This window comes from Pelmatolapia mariae, linkage group LG4, assembly GCF_036321145.2.
Source record: "Pelmatolapia mariae isolate MD_Pm_ZW linkage group LG4, Pm_UMD_F_2, whole genome shotgun sequence".
Taxonomy (NCBI): domain Eukaryota; kingdom Metazoa; phylum Chordata; class Actinopteri; order Cichliformes; family Cichlidae; genus Pelmatolapia; species Pelmatolapia mariae.
Window position 1 is genome coordinate 32926149 of NC_086230.1, and position 25205 is coordinate 32951353.

Below are 25205 nucleotides of genomic sequence, written 5' to 3' on the forward strand. Positions count from 1 at the left end.
GCTAACAGCGTCATTAGCCATTAACCTGAAGCAACATCAGTTTTCATTTTGACGTCCTTGTAGCATTTGTGCTGGAGCCTGTGTTGTGCTGGGAGGCGGTCATTCGTTTAATTAGTGAGTAATGGACTCCATTTCTACCTCCTGGTAATTTATTGTTGCTCACTATTAAAGCTGTGAGGCTCTGGAGTGAGCAGAAGTGTCGCTTACTTTGGATTTTCACCGAAGCAAGAAAGTTGGGAAATGTCTCATTTTCAAAGTCACGTTCCAATCTGCTCAAACACTGGGAAAAGTTGCATGCAGCACTTTCAGAACAAATCTTAATGACCGTGTTCAGTTTTGTATATTACTTTATCTTTGCTTTTGAACATCATTTGTTTCAAATCTACCAGGACCTGCATGTGTTTGCAATGCTGGAGTTTGCCAGATGACTCCGCACTGTTGCCGAGTTTGTTACCAGATTTGTCTGCGCTGCCATCTTCTCAGTGAATCTGCAGCAATCCCTGTTCAAATGAGCGAGAGGGCAGATTAATGTCGTTGTTGTTTTCTGTTTGACGCTAGGATCGAATATTCTTCAAAGGTGTTAGCCAAAACTGCTGCAAACGAGACAGGGAGCCACACTCAGCTGGAGAGCAGTACTTTTTACTATACAATTTAGCAGACGTAGAACGTGCTCTGGATTGAAAGCTGATGTTTCTGGACTTGACTCACTCTTCATGTTTTCATATTGCCAGAGTGAAACGGAAATATTTCACAGCTGCTGATCCTCTACACTGGCAACGGGGTGTACTCTGGTCCTATGACAGCTGGGAGGGAGAAAGGGAAAATGGATGGATGGATGTTTAAAATGTTTTAAAGTAGCACCTGTTTACATTTGGGTTTCTGGTCCAACCCTCAGAAAGGTCATGCTTCTCTGGGAGTAAACTAACTGCAGCTGCTTCCACCTGTGAAACTGTGAAAGTCTGTTTGCCATTCATTTACTACACTGTGGCACAAAAAACAGCATTTAACAGCCCTGTTTCATTTAACACGAGCTTAAAAATCAATCTGATGTGTCAGTGTTTGTGGTAAACTGGGACCAACATTCACTCCTTATTTCTGAGGCTGATTAAAGCAGGGTGAGTCAGAAGGACCAATCAGTGGAGCTGAACAGGTCACGGCTTCTTTAAATAAGCGAGACTGAAATGTTTAATTTCTGATCTTTATTATGTATTCAGCTTGCTCGTGAATGCTCATTTCCCCACAACATCCAATTAAAATTAGCTCCCTGGTAATAAAGCGGGGGTGGAATTGCTTTCATTGCATTAGATGTATAATTGTGCTCTCTACATCCCCAGTGACCCAAAAATCAATTTCCTCTAAACTGTCCAGGAACTAAAACTCTGCTCTCTCTGTGCCGGGACCAGACGCTCAAATCGCAACATGTCAAAACAACACATACAGTTAGAGGATTGAGGACAAGTGTATTAAGAGTGGAGACTGAGATAGACGGGGTTACGCACTTCTGTCCTCACAGATGCACGAGGGGCTTATTTTCTCAATATTATACATGTATTTTTATGTAGTTTTGTGGCTCAGCTAAACAGATTTCCAGAATCCTCTGGAGTTTATTTATGTGGCTGTTCCCCAAAATCCATGTTTATTTCTGTGCCTCGCTGCTGTAACAAATCAGAACCACAGAAGCCATCTGGAGTTTGGTGCAGGGATTTTTCACTGCTTCGCATTAATCCACCCCCCTCCTCTCTCCGTACCTTCAGGTGGGCACCTATGAAATGGGGATCCTGCAGATGAGATACCCCGTCTGGCCACGGTTTGGCAGCTACTTAGAGCCCGTGTCAGATTACAGGCATCTCACAGTGGCCACGCTGGAGGAGCGGCCCTTTGTCATTGTGGAGGCAGTGGACCCCGTGACTGGTACCTGTGTTAGCAACACCGTGCCCTGCCGACGACAGTCCAATAAGACCGAGACGTAAGTGAAGTGACTCCAAAGATTCCTATTAAATCTTTCATTTTGCTGGCTGACGAGACAAACGTTGCATTTTGAGTGCTATCCTAATTAACGCTCACAGGATGGAGTTAAAAGCTGAAAATTAGATGAATAGCATCACATATCATAAGTTGATTAATTACACATTTCACATTCAGTTGTTTTACAAGCCAATTACTCCAAATACTACAGGGTGTAACCACTGGGACAGGAGGCTAATGTAACAGATGGGGAATGCTGTTTAACTGTGAGGAGTTTGTTGGTCAGCGATATTCTTATTACAGAGTACGAGTTCGGACAACAGCTTGCAGAGCGCATTAAGCTAACAGCCAAGTTTAACCTTGGCCTTATGGCAAAGTTACATGTGAAATACATTTTAATTAGCTGAAGTCAATTTGTACTTTAGTCGTCACCCGGTCGACTGGGGTCTGTGCAGAGAACAACGGCCGTTTTTTTTTTTTATCATACTTTATAAAAAAATGTAAACTATCATCCCAATTTTATGACTTTGTCACAATCGGCTTCCTTCTAACGATGCCACAGACAGCACTGTGCAACGGTTTTAGGCAGGTGAGGAAAAAATGCTGTAAACAAAGAATGCTTTCACAAATGGAAGTGTTAATCATTTATCTTCATCAATCAACAAAATGCACCAAATGAACAAAAGAGAAATCTAAATCAAATCAATATTTGCTGTGACCACCCTTTGCCTTCTTCTAGGTACACTTGCACAAGTTTTTGAAGGAACTCGGCTGGTAGCTTGTTCCAGACATCTTGGAGAACTAACCACAGATCTTCTGTGGATGTCATGTAATCCTGACACACTCGATGGTGTTGAGATCAGGGCTCTGTGGGGGCCGTACCATCACTTCCAGTACTTCTTGCTCTTCTTTATGCTGAAGACAGTTCTTAATGACTTTGGCTGTATGTTTGGGGTCTCTGTCCTGCTGCAGAATACATTTGGGGCTAATAAACAATCATTTACACTTCTGAAAGCTTTCTTTGTTTACAGCATTTTTTCACACCTGCCTAAAACTTTTGCACAGTGCTGTATATTACATGTTTTCTGTTTCTGTATGGGCAATTCCACCTACAATTTTGGGCAACTTTGATTGAATCTTACAGTAAATTATTCTACTCCATGTATGTTAAATATGTTGGCAGGATGAAGGTGAAAAACAAGCAAAACTGAAAACGTCTAAAAGTCCAAGACAAGGTTTATATTTTCATTCCATTGTACAGATTTGAGCTCATTAACTTTGATTTCACGTAGAAATCATCAGTGACTCCACATGTTTATTATTAGAAAGAGATAAATGGACCGGTTCTTACATAGGGCTTTTCAACTCTACCTGAGAGCTCAAAGCGATTACACTATGCTTAGAATTAACATACTTTTTAAACATGCTGTTGGTTTGTTATCAAGTTGCTAGGCAGCTGCTGTTGTGTCTTTATCTTCAGGTGCCATTTGGTCTCCCTGAATATTCAGCAAGAGCTTAAACAAAATGGGCTGTTTGTAGATTATTTACAGTCATTCCACTTTCAGTCAGGTCATTTCAACATGTGTTGATCATCTCAGCCATATACACGTCTTATGTGAACCCACTTTACTGCACAGTCCCACATGCACACTCACATGTTAACGTGCCCATTTTAATTGATTCTGTGACTAACTTGAGAGTGCCATTAGGTGTGAGATTAAGAGGCTCTTCCTCTGCCATTAGCGCATGCATGACTTCTTATCACTCAATGGTGAGATGCTCATTAGGCTGCTTGGCCAGAGTGCAATATCCCGGGGATCACTCTGTGACCCAATCAGGGAAATGTATGCGCTGCATGGAGGGGTATCAATTAGATGAGACGATTAGGCCATGTCATCAATCCCGAACACCTAGAGACTGATATTGGTGTTCATTAGTGGGGGGGAGAAGCACAGGCTATTATCCATTACTGACAATGGCGTTAACGAGATGAAGGGGATGGAAGATGAAGATCACGTCCCTTCAGTGTTATGAAGCGCTGGAGTGCTTAATCGCTCATGCTGACCAAATCATCCTGCCAGTACAGAAAGAGCGTAATTCCTCTTGTCAAACAATGAAACGTTTTCACAGAGCCGAACAAAAATTCAAGGAAAAAGAAGACAGAGGCAATGAGAGGTCCAACGAAGCATCCGGCACTTTGGGCAGTCGAAGGAGAAACATCGGCCAATGAAGGGTGACTAGATGGACTGTGATGGATCCTTGAGTACAGACACACTGAGGGCTTCATCTATAGGTTTTATTTATCATTCATTTAGTCTGAATTGTCAGAGACTGGTGAGAGTGGCCACCTGAGTGATGTCTTCAGATTGCCTGTTCTGCCAATTCAAAAGTAATCCCTTTGCAACACTAACAAAAAACAGAGCAAAGCAGCATGCGCTTATATTTGTGGAGTATTTGGGAATCTACACAAAAAAGGAATGGCAACAATGTAGCCATCATTGTGCGGTGTGATGTGTCTTTTATCCATCACAGCTGATTTAAATGGCTAAATTACCTCCTCAACGTGTCTTGAAGTTCTCCAGAGGCCTGGTAATGAACTAATCATTTGATTCAGGTGAGATCTAAAACCTGCAGGACACCGGCCCTCGAGGCCTGGAGTTCCCCATCCCTGACCCTAAACAATTATATGTCCACTTCAACTACAAAACTACGCAGGAATACATTTATACGTGGAAAGGATTTAGATTCTAGGTATAAGTAAAAATTTGGAATGAATAAGTCTAGAGTTAGACTTTCCCGCCTTATACAATTTTGTTATCCTAGAAGAATAAATCCATAACGCAATTAAACATCGAGGCTGCAGAGCAGAACGAGGACTACAGTCAGCACCTGCAGTCTGAGATTGTGGAGGATTGTGGAGGAGAGCTGCTTCTCCAGAGATATTCTCAGCTGATTGTATTGTTCGGTCATCTCTGACACACACATGTATTTACATGTGTATAATCCCTAACCCCTCAAACAGAAAATCTACATCTGTGTAAAATACTGACCAACTGGAGTTAACTTATTTCATATGTTTCATACACTTCTCTGTATGAGAAAACACTTAGTACTTGCAGGTTACACACATTTTAATATGCATTCCCGATAGTGGTCGGCCAATTTTCCCCTCAGCCTCTTAAAAGCAACATCTTTCTTTATCTGAATCTCCACAACAGTTCCAAATTCCCCTTCAGCACTAAACATGATTACAACTCAGACCCATGTCAGTGCTTTCTAAATGAGAAGCCACTGGTCATGCAGATTCTCCATTTCAATCCCTCAACCCCTGGGCCATGCACGCAGCTTGCCAAGCAGACCATCTGTGTGATTCACTCACGCGTCCTCGGAGAGGCCTGACAAACAGACACCAGCGTCCGGCTTGGACTTGGCTAAAGCAGCTCGCAGCAGTTACCACAAGCTCTTCCCTTTGAGTCGTGCACGTTCTCCTGTCGGATCAGAAAAATCTCGCTTCCTCGCTGTCTTTGAACAGCAGGGAGCTGGTTCTACCTCAAAGCACTCTGGCAAAGATTAATTCAGAGATAATGCCCTGGTGAAGGGTAGTATTGACCTGAGAAGATAATGTCATCACACATTAGCTGCATTCAATGGGAGTTAGATCATAAGATGATTTCATTAAAGCTGAGACTGAGTGCAGCAGCAGATGCGCTCCCGGAGCCTGAGAGCCAAACGATCTATATGCAGTACTAGAAAGTTGCACTAAGTAAATTTACACATTGATGGTCTCAGAGGATAGTGTTTGAAAGTCTCAGCACTCCCTCATATATACAGTGTGTTTACCAGCTCACTGATCAGTCACAGTAGGAGCTCTTGTCATGAATAGAGCTGCCCCATGAGGTTGTTAAGATGTCTTACTGAAAGGTAAAAACCCCCAAAGACCACCAGAAAACCTGACCTGCTACCTTAATCCTCCACCTTCATTAAAAAAGCCTGTGCGTCACATTCAATGGACTGATTAACTCCAAATTTAAGATATTAAATGACAATCACGTTTGTTTTTCTACAACTTAATGAACTCTAAAAAGTGGAAGGCTTGTTTTATCGCTCCATCTCAATACGTGATTTTCTGTTTGTTTCCTCTTTGTGGCCCACGAGTCCATAAAGCACCTTTATCTATTCATTGATATAAAACAGATTAGAGCTCGCTCACTCCTTCCACAGGGAACCCCAACCATAATCGAATTTTTGAGGAGGGTAATACAGGTGTATTTATAAAGTAAAACACTATTTCAAAGTCCTGTCCAATAAGCCTAAAAGACATTTCAGTAAAGGCAAAATAAGTTGAGGTACAGATGTAAAGGAATTAAAAATAAGAGTGAAGAAGAAACTTGTCAGATGAGAGGTAAAAGGTCTTCAAGAGACTTAAAGTCCAGTCGTTTTCTTTCCCAGCTCCTTAAAAATATGTTTTTTCAAAGTTTGCTTTGCTGCTTCTGCACGTTCAGCAGGTGATAGACTGTATCAAATTATACTGCGTTATTTATTTATGTGTCGACTGCTGTGATGCAATTTCCCAACTTCTGGGATATATCAATTATGTCTTATTTTTGTCTTCAGATTACTATCATTGTATATTCTCTTTATTAAAGGTTCATAAAGTGTCTATTAACCAATCAGTGCTTCAAAAACAGATTTTCTGGGCGGGACACGGGAAAATAAAGACGTTCGAAGAGGATCGATGTGCACTTAGTGAGGATTCCTGACTCAGCTGCAGCTGTCCGACTTCCATATTGGAAGTGTTACAGTTCCAGCGGAATGGTCAGCAAATCCATGTGTACAAATGAGAGGCAGCCTGGTTCATGAATGGGTGTATCCGGCTCTTTAAAGATACACCTAAATGCTTATTGGCGACGGAGTGATTGAGCCCCAAACCGCTGTGTTTCATCATCTCCAAAATCAATTTCAGCTGGAAAACTGTTGCCGTGTTTCTCCTCTCTCTATCTTTCCTATTAGTTTTCCACCAATCCCCACTGATCCCCCTACAGCAAAAACAGACATTTAAATTTTTAAAGTAAAAAATTACATTAAAAATGCAGAAAACAACAATAATCTGCACTTAAAATCTTCCACTATTAATCTGGAAATTTAAACAACAACTATACAATAATTGTGCACCGGTGTTTTCCATAGATGCGGATTCTGTCAGTAAGGTGGAGTCAAAGACAGTGACACTGTCACAGGATGTGCTCACCAGGATGCAAACGAGACAGGAAGTGCCGGGCTAACTGGTTAAACTTTTAAAAATATAAGTGAGGGGCAGTCCATTAGTAAACCGATTAAACCTCCACATATACTATATGTAAAAGTCCATGTGTGGGGAAAAACTGAGCACGGACATGTTTCTGTCTGTTCTTTCCTCTCCATTATCTCACTTCACAAATCCTCAGATATTTTGTGAGTCCTTCTGCGTTTCTGTTTCCTCAAAAAAGCAGATTCAGCATCACCAAAAGCTCTGCAAACTAATCTAATTTAGCCCAATATTTAAGAAAGAAAATCACCTGGTGCAAATTCACAGCTCCTTTAAGAGGTGAAGACTTGAAGAGGTTCTCAATGAGAGTGATGACTTTAATTTTCTCAAGAAGGGGATACGGATGGAAATGAACGTGCACGCGCACACGGGGAAAAGATGGCACATAGAGCACCATCAAAACAATATTCCAAGAATGTCCACAAGGAATAAATTACCTCTCTCTCTCTCTGTCTCTCTCTCTCTCTCTCACACACACGCAATGATTCCCAAAGACCCATTTTAATGCGACTGGCAGCTGATTTAAGGCCCAGCCCTGAACCCTGGCAGCTGGTGAGACGAGGGATGTTGGGAGCGCTGTGTTTACTCGGGGTGTACTGTGGCAGCCTCGTTTCCCTCTAAAGTGTTTGTTTGTTTCTGTTTGTGGTGGCTCTGTTCCTCCTCGCAGCCTCGCCTTTTCGTCTCATTGACTCCCCGTCCTGATGTGTGGGTGCAGAGTCCATTAGACTGAAGGTCTGGGGGAGGTTAGGGGTGATGTGTCATTAGTGCTCTCTGCATTGCACCCATGGCTCACTACTTTGCAGCCACATTATCTCACACTGCCCACCTCGTGCACTATACAGGAGGCTCACTGAAGGAAATAATCATTTGATGGTAGAACGCCACATTCTCTAACACCAAATAACACAAAATGGATCAAGTTTGTCTGAAATTATCTCCCATACGGCCAGTTTCACTCAGAACGATTAAAAACAGATCCTACCCACACAACTGTGACTCAATTGTTGGCAACTTTTCACAAATGCCCCTTTTTCAGAAGCACTATCAAACACGCACAATAATAAAGGATCCAGGAAAATCCTGTTAGCGAGCACAGCAGCATCAGCAAACCCTTCAACATTCACTCGTTTTAGTTTGACTTCATATTTTTCTTCTAATATCTTCGCACCACTAGTTTAGGAAGCACTTAGTTTTTGAGTGTTTCCATCAATAAGGGCACAACAAAGGCAGGTTTACACTTTACAAAATGTACACCCACAAAACAGAAAAATGTGGACGAAACAGGTCGTCAGGAGAGATCAGGATTGGGAATTTAGACAACTGGATTACAAAACTGTTGAGTGGAAAACAACATCACCAGTTGGGGTCATTTTAGGTAGCTTATTTAGCAGCAGTTAGTCTAGGTAAATAATAAAATTATCAACACAAGTTATGTGTTATTGTCTTCTGAATAAGTGGAAGAAAATGGATGGATGGATGCAAACATCCATCCAGTGAATGTAGTGCTGGCATGATCAGGTCTCCAAGCGTCCAGTGAAACTGAAGATAACAGGTCATCTGGATGGGTAATAACCAGTTTGCAGTTTTGTCACCAACAGAGATGGGCAGTAACGTGTAATCCAATGACTTTCTTCAAGAAATAAGTAATGTAAGGAATTACTATTGCAAAAACAGTAATTAGATTATTGTTACTTGCCCGCTAACTACTAATGCTGCGTTACTGCGTTATAAACCGTCGTGATTTTGTTTGTGAGAGTGTCTCATGACAATGACGTAAGCGCTGCACACGTCTGTGGCAGCGACAGACGTGTGCAGCGTGGACGTACTTACATTACTTGAAGTTTTACTCCCTAAAAAGTGACAAAAACATTAGCGTGCGCTGTACACTCTGCATGGGAAAAAACTTCTTTCTACAGCAAAAAATTTAACTTCAAATCTGAGCACCGAGCACGCTGCCACGGGAATGTGACACTCACAGGGAAACCCCCGGATGCCCCCACTGACATGACCGCTGTGGGCACACCTCCACCCGCCCCACTCCTGCTAAACAGGTGACAATAGATTTAAGAGCGACAGGACTCAGTGCTGCTGAATCTTTGATTTTATTTATTTTTTGCTGCGTTTTACTTGCATCTATTTGAAAGAGTGTAAACACAAAACATTATTTATTATTTTTATATACTGGAATATGTAGGAAATAGGTTTAAATGTTAAACACATTTCTTCCAGTCACAGACTGTTGCATTTAATAAAATTTTTGCTTGATGCAATGTGCATAAACTTAAAGATTAAAACCAATAATTTAAAAAGAGGCTTTCCATTTGATTCAGTTTTATATGATGGATTATGCATAAAAATAGAATTGGGCTGAAAGGTTTATTGCTTTATTACGTTTTCAGGTTGTGTATCATGTTTTTGAAAAGTAACTAAGTAACTAATTACTTTTGGAAATAAGTAATCAGTAAACAGGTTTACTTTTTTGGAGAAGTAATCAGTAATTAGTAACTAATTACTTTTTTCAAGTAACTTGACCAACACTGGTCACCGACACCACCATTAAGCACTGCACCCTGATCCTTTACGTACATTAGTCGGCCTGTTGGGAAATTTTATCGTATCATTGCACCATTTTCAGTATAGATTCAGAACGTTTGATTTGCCAGCTCTGTATCTTAAATAGGAACAATCTGCTTTAAAGTCAAGATTCTTGATAATTAATCTTCACACGCAGCTTAAATTTCTGAATACAAATCACTAAAATGTACAAATTTAAATAAGCGCCACACGTTATGCTTTAACTGTCAGGATCAGACTGCACAATGTTTCTGTGCCTGAGTAACTTTCTCTGAGGCTGGACTTGGACAGGACAAAACCTACCTGTGAGTGATAGACAGTGACCGCTACGGAGAAAATCAAAAGTCATTAAATTAATAGCTTTATGTAAATAAAATCGCTCAAAAATAAGCCTTCATATTTACATTCTGATCCAAGTTCGGAGCACACCCAGGGAGGGAGTAAGGAATGCAGACTCCCTGACACATTTTTCTCCAAATCACAGCAAAGTGTTTTACAAGACACAGGACTTTGTGTTCCCGTCCTTCTCCCTGGCTCACATCGCTGCTGTCATCTTCTTAGTGTGAAGCTGAAGGGCATTTTCATCGCCACGTTCCTCATAATCCTGCTGATAAGTAGAGGGAGAATTGATTTCAAACCTTACGTCAGCCCATTTTACTTAGTATGCAAAGCCTGAAACTGTCCACTGGGCTTCTGCTGCCTGCTCTGTCTGAAGATCAGCAGAATATTTAAGAAGGCATGCTGTGTCTGTTTTGTCGCCCAGACAGCTGGGTTTGTGCTCGCTACTACACAGGCATATTTCATTAAAACTGTAGCAGAGACAATCAGCCTGGGTCAGAGGACAAACTGTTGTATGCATGAGTCTGAAGAAGATATGGCTGCAAGGAACAATATAGCATTTTTAATGCAGCATTAAAAGCTTTGCAGCAGTAGTTGAATAATAAAAGATGAAATGATTAGCGAGAAACGTGGCCGCCTGCCAGCCTTAACGCTACGTTTTATATGCTGTTCTAACACAGAAAGAGGCAGTCGTTACGCTGTTACAGCAGCACTGTGTGACAAACGCATTAAAGTTTATCTTCATTACCGAAGTGACTGAGCTTAAGAGTGGCAAGGGTTTTAGAGGGTGCGTGCTCCTGTAAGTTGATTTTCACAAGGCATTTAAACAGAAACTAATACACAGTTCATTCCAACCAGTTTGTTTTACTGGTGAACTTGAAAGACTGACTGATGGAACCACAGGCAACGGCCCTCCTCACCATAAACCTTATCAACATATCGCCATATCCTTGGCATCCCATTTGCTACTCTTTAGGTGTGTGTGGCAAAAATGCCATCATCCAGCCCAGATAATCCTCCAATGAGTTTCCTGTCTGCTATTGTTTGTGTGTCATTAATTATGTCTGTATGTATTGTTTTGTTCCACCCAGCTGTTCATCCATCTGTTGGGGCCAAGACATCATGTGCACGCCTGTAGAGTGGCTCACAATTTCCCTCCAACATCCACCGCAGCTTTGACGATGAAGAGATGGCTGTTCATTACCTCTTCATCCCACTCACTTCAGTCAATCATTCCTCATTTCTCAAATCATTTGTAAAAATGACCTGACTATGTGTTGGGTCTACAAAACAGGAAGAAGAAGAAAACTTCAAGTTTTAGAAAGTTTGTTTCTGCAGTTTCTCAAAGAAAACATGTTAAAAAAAATTCAGTATCCCAGCATTCCATTCTCTTTTTCCTTTCTCGTTCCCTTTCAGTATCGTAGGCCACACTGAGCCATACACAAAGCTGTGCTGTAAAGGTTTCTGCATAGACATCCTGAAGAAACTGTCCCGCACCATAAAGTTCTCCTACGACCTCTACCTGGTCACCAACGGCAAGCACGGCAAGCTGGTTCGAGGAATCTGGAACGGGATGATCGGAGAGGTATGAGCTACAAGCAGCTAGTTTAGTTTTGTTTCAAGATACAAAATCTTTTTTTCCCTTTTTAAAACAAAAATCTACATCATAAAAATCTAGGTCTGAATGTTTCAGAAACTGAAACTTGATCTACTGGGATTTTTAAACAAAACCATCTTTAGGGTTTACAGAGAGTAAAATATCCCATAGGACTGGAGTTATACGAGATGAGGCCTGACTGCTTCAAGCTGATAGGAAGGTAACAGGAACTCAAATAACCACCCATTACAACCATGGTGTGTAGAAAAGCCTTTCTAAAGGCCATGCTGCCCACCCGCCGGGCAGGGGGACAACAATGTCCATAAAAAACACTGAAATTATCCAACCAGGTTGTTCCGCATAACCAATTCAGGGTCACAGTAAGCCAAGGTGAGAGGCGGGGTACACCCTGGACAGGCCACCAGTCTGTTGCAAGGACAGGCACAGAGACAGACAACCACTCAAAATCGCATTCACATCTACGTCTAGCAATTAACCAACATGCATGTCCTCAGACTGTGGATGTAGCCAGAGTACCCGGAGTGAACCAACGCAGGCATAAAGACAGCTTGATAAACGTCAGAAAACACGTCTGAAACTGAAAGCACAGTGAAATTAGAAGTTGGATTGTTTGTTTTGATGCTGAGTGTCAGGCAACAATAAATAAGAATAAAAACCCTCAAGAAGACAAAAGTCTGTTCTCTGATTGTAAATGTGTATGACAAGGTCGACTGGGTCAACACAAAAAGGAGGCGCAAGTGTCCCTGTGAATGATCTACATTCAGATTCCTCTGACCGCCCTTCTCCTGAGTTGTTGCAGGATACAACATTAGTAGGACTTTTCCCCCTCACCCTTTTTTATCAAAAACAGGAAGGCTATTGTGCTCAATGAGGCATCGACCTCCGCAGGAGAGCTAATGGCTTGCATGAGGCGGAGTGTCTGGACTGTAAATCTACCGGCTCTCCATCAGCATGATAAACACTGGTGTTATATAGAAACAAAAAAAGGAGGGTTGGAAAGTCACAGTGGAATCTGAACTGCACTGCTGTGGTTCAAACATTAGAAAAAATAGCATCAGCGTTTTTCAGCCAGACCATCCAGAGCCTGCAGTCTTCAGTCACTTGTTCCATTTCCAGCTTCTAACATTTGGTAAGCGTGGCTTTATGTAATAGGTATTATACTATATGCTCCAATACATTATGATGGATTAGAGATGGATTAGATGGCAAATCATGCGTTACAATGCACTGGAGAAAAAAAGGCAGGATAACACTGGCAGTTGCTTTTGAGCTGCGTCCATCTGGCTGCTAGCTGAGCTCTGGAAGAAGCAGTAAGTATATCACCCTCAGGGGCAGAGGCCCAGTGTATTTACTTCACTGATAAATGAGATTTATCTCAAACATCAGCAGAGGATGTCCTGTATTATGTAGCTACAAAGACTTCGATTTATGATCACATCAGACAAACATCTGCTATCTGTTTCTACCTACATCCAACCCCAACCACCCAAAAAAAAAATCAAATAAAAACATAAAATCGAGACTCTTTTCTTCTGCCACAGGTGTTCTACAAACGGGCCGACATGGCCATCGGTTCACTGACCATAAATGAAGAGCGCTCAGAGATTATTGACTTCTCGGTGCCGTTTGTGGAGACGGGGATCAGCGTGATGGTGGCTCGGAGTAACGGGACGGTCTCTCCTTCTGCTTTTTTAGGTGAGGAATGTTTCCTAGAAGCATTTTAACTAACATCAAAGCATCACTGTGGAAAGGGCCGGAAAACACGCGAAAATAAAGAAACTCATATCTCGACTTTTTTAGGCTGACATGCAACATGTGAGGCATCACAACCGCTTTTATTTAAAGTCACTTTATCGTTATATAAAATGCAAAAATAAAACATTAAAAGGTTTTGGTTTCTCAGTCAGGAGCTGCTGCAGTTTCACAGGAAACCTTTTGAAACTTTTCTACCTATTTTGTTGATGTTTGCAATAATTACCTTTGTACTGGGTAAAATGATTTCACTCGGCTAGGGATATTTCAAGTCTCTTTGAAGTGGGGCCGTGCGAGGTTTGGATCCACAGTCAGTGGACCTGTGGCAGATGGCAGCACCACCAACCGACACATTGTAGTAATGTTATTAGTCACAGCTTCACTGAAGAAAATCGTAAAGTAACAGAACTTCATATGATATCAATAAAGTATACCATCTATGTCTTTTGCAAATATTGACACAGTTTATTGTAGTGTGACCTCATGGTCTACAGATGTAAAGTACCTTTGTTGAACATCTAGAAAACACTCATATTTGCATATATCTGCAGACATGTGTACTTGATTGGCTGTGCTCTCTGTCCCTGCAGAACCCTACAGTCCAGCGGTGTGGGTGATGATGTTCGTCATGTGTCTCACAGTTGTGGCCATCACAGTCTTTGTCTTTGAATACTGCAGTCCAGTTGGGTATAACCGCAGCCTGGTCAGTGCCAAAGGTGAGTCTCCTAACCCGGTCCAGTCCATCAGCGCCTCAGCCCTCGAACAATTAACCAAAGAGAAACTTCATGCAAGCATTATGAGGACACAGATACCTGCTAATTAGGGCTAAAGAACTATTAAAACAGTGCAATTTTACTCAAAACCAGGCTGCAGATTATTATAAATATGGGCCTTACATGACATTAACCCCTAGTGACACACACTAGATGACCCCACGTACTCCCGGAAGAGCTTCCCAGAGGACTTGCACATTTCCTCCAAGACTTTGACCCGACACTCGTCGCGAGGCAGCTTGTCTTGTTTTACGCTGCGCGTTGTGTACCTCAAGTCGAGTGTTTTGACCGATGCACAAAACATTATATTGATAGAGATACGTTGTAATGGCCGCTAGTGCTGGGCGATATGACGATATATATCGTGTGGACGATAGAAAAGTGTCTATCGTGCCATTTGTCTTCTATCGTTTCTATCGTACTAACCCAAATTTTATAAATTATTACATAAAATATATAATTAACACTTTACAACCGGTCGGAGCAGGCACACTCCGTTTTACCTAACTATTTTTAAATCCCTGTAGAACTGGAACCACGTAAGGTAGTGCAATATTTTTTTTTTTTTGCATATGAAACCGGAGGAGTTGTACTTACATCTAATGCCATCAGCATGTCCAAGGTCACGGTTTCCTTCCACATATAACTTTGCAAAAATTGTATAAGAAGCACTTGCAGCAACAAAAAGATAATATTCCAAACTTGCAGCAACAAAAAAATAATATTCCAGAAACATGCTTTGCCGACGTTCATAAGACTTCCTATGTTGGCATATACGTCAGCGCGAACTATCGCATGTCCGCCATTACCTGCCCGAAACCGGAAGTGACGTCATTTTCGCGAAAGGGCCTTATAAGCCTATGTTGGTGTTTTTAAAAGACATGTTTGACTTTATGCTTTTCTGTATCGTTTCTGAGATGCTTAGAACTCAAATTACACTGTTGGAAATAGTTTATTTTGATGCATTATAATATTTATTTTCATTTTTCCTGTAGGTTATAAAAATTAGTGTATCTCAAAAATAAAACTATGAAGACACTCAAAATAAATTTCTCGTGGTTGGAAACTTTTGTATTTACAGTTTTGAGGGATACACCTCTTAAATTTTTTTTTAACTAGAAATATATGTAAAAAACAAAAAATGATTTTCAATTTTTTTGTAGTTTATTGCACTACAAGTTTTTCCAATTTATGTAGTTACTATGGACTTAATGCATACATATTATTAAAATTTGGGCTATAATGGTTGTATTGATATATGGAAACTTGAAATGCTCCCACAAGTGGCACTACAGCATGTAAAAACATAAAGATAAGCTCTGGCGGACTTGGTTCTATGGTAGATCTTAAAGGGTTAAATAGCCTGTGGCAAATATATTAGTGTTGTCTTCTCACTATACATGCTCTGAACTTTATGCAAGAAAAAATAAAGTATAAAAAAAAAAGATTTTTCGCAAAGAAACTCCGTCTCGTGGTTTGCGAGCTGGTGCTGCTGTACGTGCACCCGGATTTGCGACATACTTTACGGTAACTCAAAACAAAGACTGCACCCTCTCCACTCGCTGTTTACAGACTGCGTACTTTCTGGATGACCACAGGTCAGGTCGTATATCGTGATATATATCGTTATCGTGATATAAAATAATTCATATCGTGATAAATATTTTTTCCATATCGCCCAGCACTAATGGCCGCTATGATCTTCTTGAGTCTTCATTAGATGGTGCCTTGCGGGGAAAAGCCTGTTCTAACGTTTGAGTCGAAGGTTTATTTTGAGCACCTGACGGTTCTTTTTACTTCTCATTAATGAACTCTCTCCACACTCTTTTATGTGATTCTTGTGTACGTAGCAGAGGAGGTTTGTTGTGTCTGAGGTGGATTGGTTTGCTGCATAATTTGCACAGTACATATTATACTTTTCATAACCGAACCACGTCCCTGCCACAGTGGTAGCCCCTCGGTCAGGAATGAGCTACTCAATCTGTTTTGGCCGGTCCTTCTGTGGTGGCTACTGCAAACCACCATCTAAAGCAATGAAAAGATATTGCAGTAATCAGTGTGTTTTGCCATGAAATATAGTTAAAAGGTTTTGTAAACTCATGAGATGAATAATGATTTAATCCGGCTAAAAGCCTCAGACTCTTAATTGTCTAGGACTCATTTCTTCTTTAAGGTGAATGTTTGCCAGAGGATAGAAAAAATTCATCTTTTTTTTTAAATTCCATGATATTTTGGTAGCAACATTTACCAAATACTGTGTTGGGTACCCTAATGAGATTTTCTCTAATGGAAAACTGACCTGCATTTAGGGCTCAGTGAGCGTCATTTTGGACTTTGGTTATTTGTATCCATGAAAATCTTCTTAAAATGTTTGACACACAAAACCATTTTACATTTTTATTTTTTCTGAATTCGCAAACATTCTTGGAAAGTTTAAAGTGGAATTTAATCCAGTTCAGATGGTATGCAGAAAATATTGATCAAGATATATATTTTCCATTTTAAACTAGCAAACAAACCTTTTTCCAGTATGCAGCAGCAAAATACCATTTTAATGTAATTTTAAAAACTGATTTAAAACATGGCAGACCTGACTTGTTAAAGGTTTCAAGCAGCTTTAGAGAACATGTGATATCCAGTCCTATTTACAGTGGCCACATGTTGGATCGATGCCTGGTAGATTGAGACGCTGCAGTTTAATTTCAGAGCCATGTGGTCTATGAAATATTCTATAATGGATGAAGGACATATGGGTTAAACCCATTTAATCTTTATTACAGCAGTCTTTATTTTTATATATTTTATAAAGTACGACATATATGATGTCACAAAGGCAACAATATAAACAATAAAACAATAACAATAAATAATAAAACACCAATCATGTTCTTTTTGACATGTAACTTGAGATTTACCCGACTGGTGTCTTTATGACCGTCAGCATGTTCAGTTACATATTATTGCTACATAAGTCAATTTGATTTACACTGAAATACTACACCAATAACTCAGTCACCTGTATATCAATCTAATTCTATGGCAAAAAAAAGATTCCAAGATTTTTGGGCCTAAAAATGAATTTTTTTATTGTATAAAATTTATACAAATTGCATATGTTTCATGTAAATTTAAATGAGAAAACATCACATCTGAACTAAAAGGATAAATAAGGGGATTTGTGTAGCGCTTTAATAATTAAAAGATTGGTTTTTTCACTCTTGCTGCAGCACGGCGACTTAACCCTTTTTTTTCTTAACCATTCACCCGATCGTGGACCCATTTTACAAGCCCTCTGTAAATGACTGTGGCTCTGTTACCATTTGTGCTTGAGACAAAATTCAATTGGTTTCAGAAAGAAGAGACGAGCTTTACAGGGATATGTGGTTTCACATGGAAGCACATGATATGTGTGCTTCACAGTTCCATAACTCCTCAACCATTTGGAGCTCCAGAGAAAATTCAAACAGTTTCTGAAAATTTTGATTTATTTTGTAATTTTACAGCCAAAATTTCAACACAAGTCCAGTCAGTAATCTTTGGGTAATAAAGAGTTAAATGAAAGATGACATAGGCAAACTTGGACAACGTTCTTTTGTATATACTAATCTAATCAAATACCAGTTGCAACCGCTGTGTTCTCAAATTGCAAAGAGTCACATCACAGATGGCGCAAACTGACTGAGATAATCCACAAATCTTCACCAGTCCATCTCAGAGTGATTGCAGTCGATCTAAATTGTACAGTAACTGTTTGGAGACTGGTTGCCTCCCACCAGCCAACCTGTGCAATCACCAATCCAACTACTAGGCAACTACCAATTTTCTCTGGTAACAAGGAGGTTGCCTTCCTATTTCTAGTTTACTGTGATTGAGCCATTAGGGGAAAAAAACTCAATTATCATCAGAAGTTAAACACTGAACAATAAGTATTTCAGGCCTTCATCAAACCATACTTAAATATTCAGCCAGCATAAAATGGATAAATGTCAAATGTTAGCCAAACAAGGGCAATTTCTGCAGACACCATTTTCGGCTACTACGTTTGTTCATCCCTAAAGTTTTCTCTATCTCTAATATGTTACCAAAAAACACGTCAAGATATTAATTAACAAATAAATATTTTAAACGTGTTAGATTTCACAGATACTTGGGTCATCGTCCTGGCCGGTACTAAATCGTCCCCTCTTTACTTCATACTTTCTAGATCCCGGAGGTCCCACCTTCACCATCGGGAAGTCTGTGTGGCTGCTGTGGGGAATTGTCTTCAATAACTCTGTCCCTGTTGAGAATCCAAAGGGCACCACTAGCAAGATCATGGTCCTGGTCTGGGCTTTCTTTGCTGTCATCTTCCTGGCTTCCTACACAGCCAACCTGGCAGCCTTCATGATCCAGGAGCAGTACATCGACACAGTGTCCGGACTGAGTGACAAAAAGGTACAGACCTCTGTCATTGACCGTCCTGAGCGTGTTGCTGTGTTTAATGTACAGCTTAGGAAAGTGCTCTATTTTAGGAGTGCAAACAACATGTGGCAGAGCTATGAAGTGTAAATATCCAGAAATGCCAATGTCATAGCTGTGACTTTCCACTTTCCCTGCAAAACGCAAAAGGGTTCACACAGTAAGTGGGGAAATTGAATTACATAGCCAGACTCTTTGGAAGGTGATGTCAACGGAAAGCCTGTGAAACATAATACACAAGTGGATTTTCTGGGTAGACGGCGATTATATTTTTCTGGTATTATCTTATGCATATTTGTCTGGCCTGGGGATGTGTTTTATAGGAAAATTGACGAGGAAATCCATGTTAAACCATCAGCACAAAAAATGATTTGCAGACTTTTTGCTTGCAGGCAACTGAAGGGATTAAAGAGGCATTTGAGGAAAAGACCAAGCTGTCCGCCGCTCATTACAATTCTCGCAAAGTCATTTACAATTCCAGTTTCATCATACATTAACTCTGCCATGCAGCGAAGGAAACAGAATCAGTCTGACAGTGAGCCCATAGATTATTAAAAGGAATTCTGCATGGCAGCATGGTGGGAAGTGAACGCTCAACTGCTGTTGGTCCAGCTGTGCCGAACCCCTTAGGTTAAGTAAATGTAAATGAGGTACAAGAAGACACCACAGAACGTGACCTTGTATCAGAGGAGAGTGATAGAGACAAGCTCAGCTACTTTCAAGACACTGCAGTGTTAAGGGAGATGATTACCTCGTTTGTCCAGAAAAGGCACTTCACAAACACAACTATTTGCAAGTCGGAAGTCGGTAACACGTCGCTACCCCTAACTTCTTTTGGCACTGCATCTCTTACCTTTAAAGTAGGGGTGTAATAATTCTCCAAAACCACAGTTCATGCAATGCTTTTTCTTCAGAGTTGATGGTGAAAAATATTCATTATTCTGATGGCTTTCTGCAAAATCTTCATCCAGGTGGATTCAGGGAGGTCCAGGCTGATACTCCTGATAAACATCAGGAATACTGTGTCGTATATTTGTTCATTTTTGACTTTTGGACAGTGTGCCAGATGTTCAGAAGTTCATGTCTGATGGCTTGAGTTGTAAAGATCAACAGGTATCAGATCAGCACCTACTGACCAATCAGTTCTTGAGACAATAGCGTCACCCTCCTGGAAGATCCCTGGGACCTCTGTGTGGATACCAGGAGGGTCTAAAGACTCTTATTTGCAGCTTTAGTCCTTTATATTTCTCCTGTTGGCTGCAAACAATTTCACAACAATTTTATTGTTTATGCTCCTTAATATAAAACCCTAAAGCAGGACATCCATTTGTACCTGCGGACCTTATCAAATTTCCACGCTGTCTAAGCCAGGCATGTCCAACACATTTTACACCGTGAACTACATACGGCCCACTCCCCTGAAGCTCCCCTGTCTGTCAGTGTAAAGGAGTTCATCTACACTTGCAATTTCAACAGAACGTCTCAGTTTCTCTCCAAGGTGAATAAATGTTGCTTCAGTAAATGAAAGAAATCTATCAGCACGACTCTTTGGGCTTAAACTGTAAGAAATAAATGTGTAAAATTACAGAAAAACATCGGTTAGCTCACAGCCTAGCACTTTTTTTTTTTTTACTGCAGATCCAAAAGTTTTTATAGCAGACGGGAACTTTTCTGTCATTTAAATGTTTTTCTATTACTTAATTACTTCAGTGTACCAAGAATGACCATGTGGGAAGCCTTTATTAGTGAAAAAAGCTCTAGTGGGCCAAAATGCTTTTCCGTTGCTGGGCAGATTCTGGCCCCTGGGCCGTATATTTGACATCCTTGGTTGGATTTTGTTGATCATTCTGCAGATGAAAAAATGAAAACTAAAAATCTCACGCACATCTAAAATTTAATTAAATAAAATAATTATTTGGTGCCTTAATGACAGAGCGTTAATACTAGCATTAATAGTTCAGCCCTTTTCATCTTGGCTTCAGATAAGCGATACTGCACTACTGCACACTGACTTTCAGTCACTCATACAGGCGGTTTTTCTGTAGCAGCTGTTGGTTTCAGTCTTTATAGTCAGTGTAGCCTTTTATTTTTAAGATAATATAGTTTCATGTTCCTTTGGGAAGTCTTATTTGTGGTTTAGATGATGCCAATGACATCTCTTTCATGAGAACATGATTGAAAGCCCTGGGTTGATTTATTGAGTTGATAACCACCTTTGTGTGACTGCTTACCCTGATTGCCAGTGTTGGAGTAAGTGAGGTGAAATGATATCCTGGGTATGTTGTACTTGCTTCGTACTACAGGGCCCTGACCGGCCATTAATAACCCCGATCCTGTGCTGATGTCAGCAGCCTGTGCTGCAGCTGATGTGATTTCCTCCAGAAGTGTTAACTGTGTGTCACTGCCATGCAGACTGCAGCAAATGTCATTTCTCTGTTTTCTCATATTATCTGTCACATTATCAGATTTTCACTGTAATATAATTAGATAGTCATAGTAGAATTTGAAAAAAACAAATCACAATGATTATACTATTATGATGCCTAGAGAAAATTAAAAAACAGATAACGGGACAGGTCAAATTCATCAATAACTCTGTTATTTGAGCAACGAGGTGACGAAACGCATAACTGTACAAACAAATATCATTTATTTACATATCAGTCTCTGTGCATTTTGTCACAATATTGATATTTCATTTCTAAATATGAAGACGGGATACGTTACGGGCGGAGACTGCACTGGTGTTCCTCATAATGCCAACACTGTAACCTGTACTCTGCTACTTCGGTTTCTTTATTTTAACAGCTCTGACGATTTGTGTTTAAACTCAGTCTGTTCACGAGCACTCGGTCTTTCTGAGATGCAGAAATGTTATACAAAGTAACCGCATGTTCAGCTTGTAATCAGACACAATCAGCTCCAACAGAACAAGCATTGTGGAGCTTAGTTATATTGTTTAGTTTTATTCAATTTAGAAAGACTTCCTTCAATGAAAACAAAACAAAACAAAAAAAACTTCAGCATGCTGTGAATTATTTTGTCTGAAAACAGACAATATTGGATCCAAAGATCAGGTTTTTGTTTGTTTTTTTTAATGGAAATTGTAATCATCACATTTCAGTTTTTCCTTGAGCCTTCTTGTTCTTATTTCTCTTTCACATGAGGAGAAGTGCTTCCTCATAAAACATCAGAGTGATTGGATAATCTATGTCAATATGCCATTGTCTCTCCTGAGACACTTATTCGATCAACAGCATTATTTTTGTCATTAAAAATTGTTTTTCTACTTCCAGTTTCAAAAGCCGCAGGAGCAGTATCCTCCATTCCGCTTTGGTACGGTCCCAAATGGCAGCACAGAGCGCAACATAAGGAGTAACTATCCCGAGATGCATGCCCACATGGTCAAATACAACCAGAAGGGAGTGGAGGATGCCCTTAACAGCCTCAAAACAGGGTAAGTGTCAGCCAGGAATCGTAAAAAAGTCTCCTCACAGCAGAAGTGTGACTGAAAGAAGAGCCAGACAATTACACGATGGCCATTTGAGTAAAAATCTTTTTCTTTACCCTGCTAGGAAACTGGATGCTTTTATCTATGACGCTGCTGTGTTGAATTACATGGCTGGCAAAGACGAAGGCTGTAAGCTGGTGACAATTGGCAGTGGCAAAGTGTTTGCTACCACTGGTTATGGCATTGCACTCCAGAAGGATTCACGCTGGAAACGACCCATCGACCTGGCCCTGCTCCAGTTCCTGGCTGATGGTAAATTCTTCATTTATGTACAATAGATTGCTTTAATATTTGTATTTGCAGTATTCCCATAAAGCTGAATAAGAAACATTTCTAATGATTGAAAGCAAAACCTATACTGTTGTAATAAAAGGGCCACACAATATTATTGCAGTAAAATTTATCTGAATGAGAGGATGAAAGATCATAAAAGCAATAAAGAAACTTTCATGAGATAAGATCAAATGTGATACTTTAGGTCCTTAGGTAAACTATTGCAAAGCCTCAGGAAAAATCCCCATAACCTTTGGCAGAATATGCAATAGGTAGCAAGTTGGATAATAAAGCACACTGTCAGACTTATCACTCCTCAGCTCACCAGCAAAGGCACACGATTTAGGCAGGAAGCCTTTTTACTCTAGAGGGAAGAAGGGGAAGACAACAGCTGTCATAAACATAAAGATCTCACAGATCTCACAGTTTTCGTGGTAGCGTGGAGGCAGTTTAGGAAGCAAACAAATGACTGAGTCGACACTGTTGGTGTTGCCAAAAAATGTTTTCAGATGATCCGGATGGCGGTTTATGTTTCTTTTGATTTATAGCTTTATTTTTACTGATATCGCTGCTAACATGTTTGCTAGAGCCAGCTATATGAAAGCTTTCTTTGCAATAATAGCCATAAGGCTGGGCGGTGGTCTCCATCACTGGATCATCGTATCGTCCCCCTGAGAAATCACAAATAACCAATGGCATCGGTGCAGGACATACAGGGGCCGGGGGTTAAAGTTCACTTGTTAAGGTAGCACTTTCCACCCTCTGTAATGCATACTGTACTGGTCAAACAAAACAAACAGAGCACTACAGCTCCTGGTGACAGAGAAATACACACACCAGAGAGCACTTCCCTACTACGCTGTAGCTGTAGCAGTTGGAGAGTCATTTATACAGCACAAAAAAAACATGATTTAAACACTGTAATTAGTTAGAATAAGTTGAAAGTTATCATTTGATTAGTTGCCTGGATCTTTTTTGTAATTAATTAATTATTTAAGGTAGTTCTGAGTCCTCCAGTGTTTTTTCATATGTGGGAAAAATCTCACCTGGTTCTCCTCTAGTGTCCGCCATGACCTCTGCAACCTCTTTCAACAACAAAGTAGTAGAGGCTGTTAAGCTCTAATTTAAAAATGAAACTATCCTTGCGTTTTCTCTCATTTTGAGATGCACCAGTGCAGCCATTCCACACATGCACATTTATTCCAAAGGAAGCAGAAGTGCGTGCAAGGACTTGTGTGTGCATGCATGCGTGCACCAAGACAAGTCCAAGTCGCAGTTGTCGATAACATGTGGAGATATCGCATAACATAGCAAGACAGATAATAGGCTTGTAATGCCTTACTTGCACTGAGTCTGCCCCCTCAGATTGTTGTCTGCATCTGCACAATCCTAAATGACTATAATAAAGGTGATCCTGAAATTGAAAAGGAATGCTACCTTGGTCTTGTTTTCTGCTGCTTAGTTCAATATGAACTTTGCATGAATTAAATGTACAGAGGTGCATTTCCTTCTTGCAGTCTTCCCTGGCCAAGTAAATGTTACCCATGCTCCCACCTGGTCTGTGGGGCTGCAGTTTGAGACCCCTTGTTTTAGACAAACAACCGCTGTCTGCCCAGGATTTTTCAATTTGCAAAAAGAAAAACTACTTTACTCCGTTTTATCTGGGGTACTGATTATCTGAAAGAATTTCATTATCCCATGTAAATGACATTCAAAGGAGATTGGAGGGTGTTCTATTACTCCCTAAAAATACTGCTAGTGTTATGCAAATAGAGCTTAAGCCTGTATTCTGTGCTCCTCGCTCACAGGTGACACACAAAAGCTGCAGACCGTCTGGCTCACTGGCATCTGCCGTAATGAAAAGAAAGAAGTCATGAGCAGTAAGCTGGACATTGACAATATGGCGGGGGTCTTCTACATGCTGCTTGTTGCCATGGGCCTGAGCCTGCTGGTTTTTGCGTGGGAACATCTCCTCTACTGGAAACTACGACATTCAGTCCACAAATCAGAGCGCTTGGACTTCCTCCTAGCTATCAGCAGAGTAAGTACCCAAGTGGTTTATGTTACTTTCATCAGCCACGTAGCTCCTTATTGTTACACATTTTGCAATTAAACATTTAAGAAGTGCATTCATGTGCTGTCAGTAAAATCTAAATAACAATCTATAATAATAAATAGTTCCCAACAAGGAAAATTCACCCAAACAGATTCAGTGCTCATGTTTATGCAGACTAACTGCCCAAAAATGCGCAGTTGTAAAAAAGGCTGTATCCTTTTTGAGGTCTCCTTCAAAGTAGAGCATTAAAAGACATTGGAAATCCAGTAGGTGAGTACACAACCACAATAGTTCAAGGGTAGCGATCCGTAAAAGAAAGACTGTAAAATACAGTGAGCTTAAAGCAATGAAGGGACTTCAGGGATACTGGAATAAAGTGGCAGTCGTGCTGCTTGTGAAACTGAATTTAAATTGCCCCATTAAAAAAAAAAAAACTTCATCTGTGTGTCTAGTGTAGTCAAAAATGAGATTAAGTATTCCAAAGAGATATGCAATGTGGATGTAAAATATAGCTGATGGGATAAAAGTGGAAAAACTAATATGGTAAGTGCACGATCAGCAAATCGCTCATTTATATTCCT

General features: G+C 40.4%; 1 protein-coding gene across 2 annotated transcripts in view; it reads left to right on the forward strand.

The window, feature by feature from the left end:
* Nucleotides 1-25205, forward strand: part of grin2ca (glutamate receptor, ionotropic, N-methyl D-aspartate 2Ca) — a 75341-nt gene that overhangs the window by 47510 nt on the left and 2626 nt on the right. For both annotated transcript variants that reach the window (XM_063472465.1, XM_063472467.1), the window contains exons 5-12: nucleotides 1755-1966; nucleotides 11600-11768; nucleotides 13343-13496; nucleotides 14144-14269; nucleotides 18531-18760; nucleotides 22081-22241; nucleotides 22360-22547; nucleotides 24377-24609. In XM_063472465.1, the coding sequence (XP_063328535.1) occupies nucleotides 1755-1966; nucleotides 11600-11768; nucleotides 13343-13496; nucleotides 14144-14269; nucleotides 18531-18760; nucleotides 22081-22241; nucleotides 22360-22547; nucleotides 24377-24609 (1473 nt within the window). The remainder of the gene's footprint in view (nucleotides 1-1754; nucleotides 1967-11599; nucleotides 11769-13342; nucleotides 13497-14143; nucleotides 14270-18530; nucleotides 18761-22080; nucleotides 22242-22359; nucleotides 22548-24376; nucleotides 24610-25205) is intronic.